The sequence below is a fragment of the Propithecus coquereli genome, unplaced genomic scaffold (genome assembly GCF_000956105.1).
Source record: "Propithecus coquereli isolate 6110/MARCELLA unplaced genomic scaffold, Pcoq_1.0 Scaffold64, whole genome shotgun sequence".
NCBI classification, from domain to species: Eukaryota; Metazoa; Chordata; class Mammalia; order Primates; family Indriidae; genus Propithecus; species Propithecus coquereli.
The window spans coordinates 965,907-976,168 of NW_012152396.1; the positions used below are offsets into that span (position 1 = coordinate 965,907).

At 41.3% G+C, this 10,262-nt stretch overlaps 2 protein-coding genes across 2 annotated transcripts in view; both read left to right on the forward strand.

Annotated features, from left to right (window-relative positions):
- Positions 1 to 9,362, forward strand: part of LOC105822795 (mucin-5AC-like) — a 30,851-nt gene extending 21,489 nt beyond the window's left edge. The window contains exon 4 of the mRNA XM_012659825.1: positions 3,291 to 9,362. Coding sequence (XP_012515279.1) covers positions 3,291 to 9,362 — 6,072 coding nt within the window. The remainder of the gene's footprint in view (positions 1 to 3,290) is intronic.
- MUC7 (mucin 7, secreted) overlaps positions 1 to 10,262 on the forward strand; it is a 68,084-nt gene that overhangs the window by 23,084 nt on the left and 34,738 nt on the right. The gene's annotated exons all lie outside the window — the stretch shown is intronic.

Here is a 10,262-nt window from a genome sequence, read left to right on the forward strand (position 1 = left end):
TTTAGTGTGGAGTCTTTAGGGTTTTCTACATGTAAGATTATCTCATTTATAGACAGTTTCACTTCTTCCTTTCTGATTTGGATTCCTTTTATTTTTTTCTCATAATTGCTCAGGCTTGGATTTCCACTACTATATATTTTTTCAAGTATAGTATATGACCTTCAATCCATTACTATATTGAATAGAAATAGTAAGAGTGGGCATCCTTGCCTTGTGCCTGATCTTAGAAAAAAAGTATTCAGTTCTTCACTCTTGAGTATAATGTTAGCTGTACATTTTTCATATATGGCTCTTATTATATTAAGGCAATTTTATTCTATTTATAGTTTGTTGAGAGTTTTTAATCATAAAAAATGTTGCATTTTGTCAAATAGTTTTTCTGCATCTATTGAGATGATGTGACTTTTGTAATTTAATCTGTTAATGTAATATATCACATTAACTGATTTGATTTTCATTTATTGAACAATCCTTGCATCTCAGGGAGAAATCCCACTTGATCATAGTGTGTTATCCTTTAAATGTTTGGTAGAATTCACCGATGAAGCCATCTGGTCCCAGGCTTTTTGTTGTTGGAAAAGGTTTTGAATTACTGATTTAATTTCCTTATTGTAGGTCTGTTTAGATTTTCTATGTCTTTGTAATTTTTAGTAGTTTGTATGCTTCTAGCAATTTATTCATTTTTTCTAAGCCAATTTGTCAGCACATAATTGTTCATAGTTGTCTGTTAGGATTCTTTGAGGATTTCTTGCATTTCTATGGTATCAGTTCCAAGTCTCTTCATTTCTTATTTTATTTTTTTGTAATTTATCTCTTTTTTTGTCTACCTAGTGATTTGCACACTTATTTTTCAAAAAGCCAAGTCTTCACTTCATTGATTTTTTTCTATTTTTGTAGCCTCTATTTCAGTATTTCTGATCTAATATTTATTATATCTTTCCTTCTGCTAACTTTGGGTTTGTTACTTTTCTAGTTCTTTTAGGTATAAAGTTAGTTTTTTTTTATTTAAGATTGTACAAACTTCCCTCTTAATATTAATGTATCCCATAAGTTTTGATATGTTGTGCTTTTGTTTTCATTTATCTCAAGATATTTTCTAACTTTCAATTTTTTCTTTGACCCATCTGTTGGTCGATGTGCTATTTAACTTCCACATATTTATGAATTTTCTAGTTTTCTTTCTGCTATCGATTTATATTTTCATTCCTCATGGTCAGAAAGATGCTTGGTATGATTTCAATCTTCTTAAATTTGTTAGGACTCGTTTTGTGGCCTAACATGTGATCTACCCTGGAGAATGTTCCATGTGCTCTTGAGAAGAAAATATATTCTGCTGCTGTTGATGGAATTTCCAGTGACTCGTCTTCAAGTTCCCTAATCCTTTCTTCTGCTTGATTTAGTCTGCTATTGAATCCTCATAGTAAATTTTTCAGTTATTATAGTCTTCAGTTCTATAATTTCTATTTGGTACTTTTTCATATTTTCTATCTCTTTGATGAAACTTTCGCTTTGCTCATGCATTATTCGCCTGACTTTGTTGAGCATATTTAAGTGGTTATTTTTAATTCGCTATCAAGTAAATCATTTATACCCATTCCATTAAGGTCAGTTTCTGGCGATTTATTTTCTTCCTTTGTCAGGAACATATTTCCCTGTTTCTTCACTTTCCCTGAGTCTTCGGATTGCTGCCTGCACATTAGACAAAACAAGTACCTTTCTTAGTCTTCAGGGACTGTTCATATATATGAGAAGATCCTCACCAATTAGCCTGGGAGAGTTTCTGAGGACCTCCCGAACCTCCAAGCTTGTTTGAATTGCTGTTTTTCTTCACAGCGGCCCCAAACCCAGGTACCATCCGGGTATGCTGAGACAGGAGACACAGAGGCCAATACCCTGAGAAGCACCCATAGAAATCAGAGCATTGGACATAGGGTCCTATCCTTTTCTTCCCTCGCTAGGCAAATCAGGGAACTGGGGGTTTACTCCTAATCCTATGGTGCCATACCAGGTGTAAGGCTTTTGGAGAGAATTTCAAATATTCCTACCAGCTTTGATGTGGCTGGCTATGCAATCACTTGGGGATTGCAGGAGCCTTTCAACTAGTTTCTGGGTTTCTCACAAAGGGAATTTTTCTGTGTATTGTTTTTGAATCAGTGTGTCTGTAAGGGAAAGGAGGGTCCAGGGATTCCTACTCTGCCATCTTTCTGACATTCCTCTAACTATTAACGATTTTGTTTCACTTAACCTTCACAAGAAACTTAAATGCTTCTATTATTGCAATTCCATAATTTATACACTATGAACTGAACCTCAAATCAGTTAAAAAGAAAAGTTTCCCAAGGCTACACAACTAGCTGGTCCAGTGGCAAAACCACAATAATGAACCAGATCTATTTCATTCCAAAGTCCATGCTCATAAACATTAACATATGCAGTCATATACAGTTCTCTTTCATGGTAATATGTAGTTCCTTTTCAGTTTTTCAAAGACAACCTATGAAGGATACAAAAAATACTATAAACTGATTATATATTATATATAGATTAAATTATCACATATACTGCCCCCCTCCCAAAAAATACAGAGCTAGGAAGTCATGTCAAAAATGAAGAGTTAGATAATTTTGAATTTAAAAGTTCAAATTATAGATTTGGGTCAAATTATAAGGAGCTAAAAATGATCAGTTCAGGACCATAAGAATTAATTCAACAAAAGCAAATAGACAAATTGGGAAATGGGAGTATTTGCATCAAAAATGAAAATATTAGAACTGTTTATGAACATTAATCAGCAAGTTGTCTGAAGGATTGCCAAGAAGGATTAAAGAGGAAGTGGTAGAGAAAAATTATTTGGAAAGCTGTTGTAAAATGGATGCTGCTTCTCTTTTTCAGTAAACATAAATTGAGCACCTAAAATGAGCAAGTTTCTTAGTTAAAGGCTCTGAATATAATTAGTCCCTTAGTTCCTCCATTCCTCTATAAATTTGAAGTATTACAGTCTAAGAAAAATAAGAGCCTCACATTCTCATTCACAGCATCCATCAGGGGTGTAGAATGTAGTAGTCTCTGTGACTTTGTGCTCATTACCACAGTGTGATATTTGGAGAACCCTCCTGAACAAAAGCTTTACTCCCAATGCAGTAGTTATCTCAGAAAAAAGAATTTTCCCTATCACCCAGTAGTAACATAGTTTTACCAGTGCATAAAGAAAGCTTACTCAAGACTTTTAATCTGTGGAATTTTCAATGAGAGGTTATTCATGCTAAATGCTTTCCTTTCTCCTTCTGTAGACGAGTAGAACCCAAGAGAAACAAAACAGGCTGAAAAACAGGAGACATGTGAATTCACCTCCACGAGCATCATCTTCACTTCAGCATGGAACTTCCTCATCGAGGAGTCAGATTCCCACTCAGCTAAAGCCATCTTCTCAACAAGGATCTAGAGGCCATCAGGCCCGTTTAAATCCCTCTGGCCCAAAGAAATCTGCAAACATAAAATCTAGTCAAAGCTCTACTGTACAACAAAGTAGACAACGACCCCCAAATTATCTGTATTTACCAGTTAAACCAAGATCTAGCACTACCAGAACTGATGCAAGTAAAAATGATCAGAAGTCAATTAGAAGTAGTAAATCCCTCACAGGTAACTACATTAGTCCAAAATTAGATCAATCCAAATTTCCTTCCTCTCAAAAGGACATTAAACCCAAAAGTAAACCAAACTTAAGGAAGCCAAAAATATCTAGCCAATCAAAATCTCAGTCAAAAACATCTGAACAAAATAAATCGAGAAAAGATCAGCATGTTATTAAGAGAAATTACCTAAATAGGACTACAAAACAAACATTAGGTACACAGAAATCATCTGCTAAATCAAAACTTCAAAGAAAAAAAACCATAAAGCAACAAGCCAATAGTCAAATAAAAACTCCCACACAAAAACAAGCTAACCAAAAACGAAATAATTTTAATAATTCTCAAACAAAACAAACTCCATTATCAAAGGTTAAGGTAAAATCTGGTGGACAAAACAAAACTAAAGAGAAAAAACAACAAACAAGTAAGCTGAGATCTAAAAATTCCAGGCCTAGCAATCTTCGTTTTGGCCAATCAAAACTGAATCAGGTATCTCTTGCACAAAAAAGAGGCCACCAACACCAAAATAATACAAAAATTTCCAAAACCCATTCAGTTAGAACACCTAAAAAATTACCAAAGAAATCTAAGTCTCCCACAAGTACTGTTAGTCAACAGAAGGCAAGCCAAACCAAAACATCTTCATCTTCAAACCCTAAAAAAAATGATCTCCAACAAGCAAAGCCACAGATATTACGCCAGCAGAAAATATCCGGCCAACCAAAACTTAAGAACACAATTACTAAACAGCAACCACATCAAGTAAAAAAAGTTATAAAAAAGAGGAGACGCTCTAAACCAAAAACAGAAGGAAATGAACAAAAAAGATCAGTGATAGCCAAGCGTGGACCTCACCCATCTGGTCAACCAAATCCTCAGCAAAGATCTTCTGCACCACAGAGTAGCCAACAAATCCAAAGCCCCAAAAATCCAACAGTTTACAAAAAACCTAGGACAAGCAAGTTTCGCCAAAGTAAAACTGCTAAAAAATCTCCAAGGAAATCTCAAACCCAGTCTAGTTCCAATGTTCAGCAGAACCTAAAACAGTCCAAGCTATCTTCAACTAGTAAAAGAAATGGCAAACGCCGAGTTAAACTGCGACAAATAGCTGATCAATCCAAACTTCATAAAAATATTACTGTTAGGCAACAATCGAGTCAAACAAAATCTCTAGTACAAAAGCAAACTAACCAGATCAAAGGAAAAACTGTGAAAAAGATTCAAAGAACATCTAAGCCTCACTTAAGAAGGAAAGTTCAACAAAATCCAAAAAGACCCACTCCACCTGCAGTTTTAATTGGTAGGAGAAATGGTCAGCCCCAAACTAAGCCACAACCATTAGGTCCACGGAAAACATCTATCCTATCAAAACCTCATAATAATACAACCAAAAAACAGCAAGTCAGTCAAACAAAGACTCCCACACAAAAACAAATTAGCCGAAGGAAATACCATCTAAATCCTACTAAAAAATCTGCGAAGTCAGTACCCACTGCAAATAGACCAAACAAAACCAAAAAAGGAATAGAGCAACCTGGTAAACAGAGAACTGTGCATAGATATCACCCATCTGGTAAATCAAGACCTCTTCAAAAATCTCCTGAGCAACAAAACTCCCACCAACGCCCAAGTCCTAGGGATTCACCAGCTCCTAAAAAACGTAGAATTGTGAAATATCATCCAGGCAAAACCACTAAAAATTTAACAAGGAAACCTAAACCTCATTTTGGCACCAAATTTCAACAAAAACCAAAAGCACCCAAACTACCTTCAATTCCAAATGGTCCAAGAAAAGGTCAACGTAAAACTAAGCCACAACCATTAGCTCCAAAGAAAACACCTGGCCCAGCAAAACCTCATAAAAAACCAACCATAAAGCAACAAACAAGTCAAGCAAAGACTGGTCCAAATGTTCCCAAACGTCAACAGACTGGGCCCTCAAAACCTCCTTTGAATAAACCAATAAGGAAACAATCTATCCAAAGAAAACCTAAGGCAAAAACAAGAAAACCAAAGAAAATCAAAAGGGTAAGGCGTCCTAGTCTTCACAGACTTCCTCAGAATCATCCGCCTGGCCAACGAAAACCGGGATCAAAGATACCTTCACCCAGTCATCCTGCTGTACAAAACCAATTTGGTAATCTACCTTATCGCCGTCCACATACACCTATCTGGCGCCCTGATTCACAAAAACCTTGTGTAAAGCAACCTGGTAAAAAGCAACCACCTTGCTCACGCAGACCTCTTAGAAAGCCATCATTGAGACCTAAACCTGGCTCTCAGCATCATCGTCCAGAGGTACGGCCTCCCATACGTCCTGGGAAGTTGCCAACAAATCCTACTCCAACAACCACTGAAACTTTATCTTCAGGACCTTTGTCATCGACCACTAAACCTTCTACAACCATTAAATCTGCATCAACTACCAGAAAGCCCACCACAAGCTCAGTGGCTTCTACCATCAAATCTTCTTCCACAACTACAACCACAAAATCCACTGTTTCTACCAAATCTGTGGTTAATACCCCTAAATCCTCCACAACTCCAAAGGCTCCTACTACCAAATCTTCCACCACTAAGAAACCTGCCACAACTATAACTGCAGCCACTACCACAACCACGGCTGTGACCTCCACCACCAAATCTACCACCGCTTTTAAACCTACTACCTTCACAACCAAATCTACCTCAACTATAAAACCTGTGATTTCTACTACAAAATTGACCACCTCTATCAAGCCTCAAGTGCCTACCACCAAACTTCCTACCACTGTCAGTTCTGTAGCTGGCACCAGTTCATCTGCCCCTGCATCTCTCAAACCAACTGAAATTACTAATTTCTCTTACACGATCCCTGTTACTACAAAATCCACCCCAGTTTCCCAGTCTGTGGTGAAAACCACTGAATCCTTTTCTACTACCACCGAAGTGGCTGAATCTACCAGCTCAGTATCCGTCACCACTAAAACAACTCCTGCTTCTACTTTCTCAACAAGTGTGACAAAAACTACATCACCTATCACCACAGAAGCAGCTTCCGAGTCTACACTAACCACCACTACACCCACGACTACCACCACATCCACTGTCAGTCCAGTCATCCTGTCTTCACTCACTGCTACAAATCCAGCTGGAAGTACCCTAAAAGCTGTGGCTACTACAAAGACATCAGCCATAACCACAGCTCTTCTCTCTACAGCACCAGCAAGAAACACGCCTGCTACCACCACAGCTGCCTCAACCACCCCTGCTCCTGGGGCTGCCCCCAGCACAGTGCGTCTCTTTACCACATCCGTCGCTTCAACCACTCCTGCTCCCTCTACTTCTCCCTCAACGACTTCTATATCCATCACCAAATCTGCTCTCTCTACCACATCTGCTGCCACCACTACCACTGCCATAGGCACTGAAGCTCCTCCTGCCACAGAACAGACTTCCATTAGCACCTCTGCTGCCACTCCATCTACCTCTACATTTGCAGCGACATCCAGCTCTACCTCTACTGCATCAAAGGCCAGTAACGCTAACTCCGCCACTGTGGCCACAGCTACCGTGAAAATAACTACTTCTCCTGCTACAACCGAGGAAGATGCCACCACTTCTGCTGCCCTTAGCACAGCCGTATCCACAGTGATCGTCCCCAAAACCACCACAGAGCTTACTTCCTCCTCTACCGCCACCTCTGTGGGACTTTCTTTGACTACCAACGCAAACACCACAGCTTCGCTCACTGACACAGTGGACACGACCCTGGTCACTGAAGTTGACACGTCAACATCTTACTCTAGCCCACTTGATGACACTACATTTGATTATGAATTGGACACTACTGAGTTCACCTCTACTGCCTCCTATACATCACTTGCCACCACACAGTTCCCCACCTCCATAGATGTTCCCTCTGCTGCCACCAGTACAGCCCCGGCCACCTCAACCCTTTCTTCTTCCTCAGCCACCACCCAGTCTGTCTCCACTGCTCTCCCCACGGCCTCCACCCCTGCTGCCACCAGCACAGCCCCGGCCACCTCAACCCTTTCTTCTTCCTCAGCCACCGCACAGTCTGTCTCCACCGCTCTCCCCACAGCCTCCACCCCTGCTGCCGCCAGCACTTTATCAGCTTCCTCCGCATCTTCCAGCCCTTCCCAAGCCTCCATCACAACATCTCCTGCCCCGAGCTCACCAGTAGCCACTGTGACTACCAAGGAAACAACCATAAATCCTCTTTCCACCACTACGTCTGACTCCTCTGCTCCTTATTCCAGTACTGAAGAAGACACCACAACTGCTCCCACTGACACCACACCAGACACACTGGCCACCACAGATGACACGATGACCTTGGACTCTAGCACGTTGGATGACACTACCATTGTCTATGACGAGGACACTAGCACTGCTGCCTCTGTCACCACTTCAGAGCCCGAGCCCACCACTGATGGTGCCTACAGCTCACCCGCTGCCACTACCACAGCTGCTCCAACCACCACTGCATCTCTGGCCACAACGGCTGCTGAGGCCACTAATATATCTGTTTCTTCCACCACACTTGGAGCATCTCCAGCAGCATCCACAAGTACATCTGCGGCCACTAACACCCCTGCCGGGACCACAGAGGGTGCTTCCACATCAACCTCTACCACAACCACCACATCTGCCTCTGCCTCTACTTCCTCTGGCACCTCCCACACCTCACCTCCTGCCACAACCATTTTTGCCTCATCTATTACAGCCAGGATCTTAACGTCTTCTGCTGCCACCAGTACCTCATTTGCTACCACGAAAACGTCTGCTCTCTCTTCCACCACTCCGCCTGATGCCACCACACCTGTCTCCGCCACTCTCCCCACAGCCTCCTCCACATCACCTACCACAGAACCTGTCACCTCCACAGCTGAGGTCTCCTCGTCCTCCAATCCCACAAATACTTCTGCCCCTCCCAGCTCGGCACCGACTGCCACTACCATGGCTCCTCCCTCCAGCTCATCTGTCGCAGCCACCAGCACAGCCCCGGCCACCTCAACCCTTTCTTCTTCCTCAGCCACCACCCAGTCCGTCTCCACCACATCTGCTGCCACATCTGTCCCTACCACAGCTACTCCTACAGCCACCACTGCCACAACAGAGGTAGCTGCCACCACAGCTAGTCTCTTTTCTACATCAGCTGCCACTACATTTTCCCCCACCACTGAGGAATCTTCCCCAGCATCTACAGATGCTACTGACACCGCCACAGCCACTACAGCCAGTCCTACCACACCGGTCTCCACAGCCGCTGCTGCCACTTCCACAGGTACGCAGACTGGCACTACCACAGCTGCGCTCACCACATCTGCCGTAGACAATACCACACCTACAGCCACAGCAACCTCAGCTCTCCTGTCCGCCACATCTGTCACCTCAATCACAGCTGTTAGTTCTTCATCGGCAGCCCCCACACCTGCTACCACTACAGCTGCAACCACAACGGCCCCCTACACCACTTTAGCTGATGCGCCCAGCACACCTGTTGTCAAAGAGGTCACCTCTGACACCCCCACGACTCCAATACCCACCACCATAGTTGATTCCTCCACATTTGACGACACTACCCCTCTTGACACGACCAACACTGACTTCACAGCTGATGACACTTCAACACCTAGTGATACCACATTTGATGAGAGTGATGCCACCACTGAGGGTGACACAGAGTCACCCACATCAGATGCTTCTACAGATGAAATTTAGAGTCAAGCTAGAGAAAAACGATCTTCTAGAGCCTATCTACCACAGAGCATGAAGTACGTGGGTGGGACTTCTGAACCAAATATAACCTGAGGCCAAAATCTTATACCTTCTATGCTTTCTTACCAACATGCTGAATTTTATTGGAGCTAAAAATATTTTCATTTCTATTCTTAATATAAAAAGAAACTTTAAATAGCATAGGTGTATTTCCTTTCAGCACACAAACTAGAAGTATCATTTCTGTTACCTATGAAATTATAAAGACTTGTCTTTAAGCATCATGATGACTTTTTCTAAAACCTATGCCCAAAAGAAAAATTTAAAGAAATTACACCAAAATGTGTTTGCTTTGGTGAATAAATTATGTATGGCTTCAGTACTGCGATAGAATGAAATCAAATTGTGACCACAGGAATCCCTTTATCCTCCCGTTCAACACCTCTCCCTAAACTTCCCCAACTTTCCATGTCACCCAGAAAATGCACTCTGGACTTGGTGGACTACACACATACAATATAAATCTTTGGTAAATATGAATTAGAAAGTAATCTAAGGTAACCACAAGGAAGACAATTTATGAAGAAAATTTAACATACTATTACTTACCATTGGTAGTCGCCACTAAGAGAGTTTTAATTAGAAGAATCTTTATCTATTAAAGATCCAATAGCAATTTATAAATGAATCAAAAACATCCAGCATCATTTTCTGAAAAAGCAATACGACTAGAGGAAACAGAATGCATGCAATCTGAGCTCCCATTCACATGAGACTGGACATAAACTTGCACATGGCTTTTACCCAGCATTCATTTGTGTAATGAGATTTACATTAACAAAATGTTGTCTAGAAAGGGTAAGCTGGAAGCAATAAAAATTAAACGAAAATGAAAGCTAATGC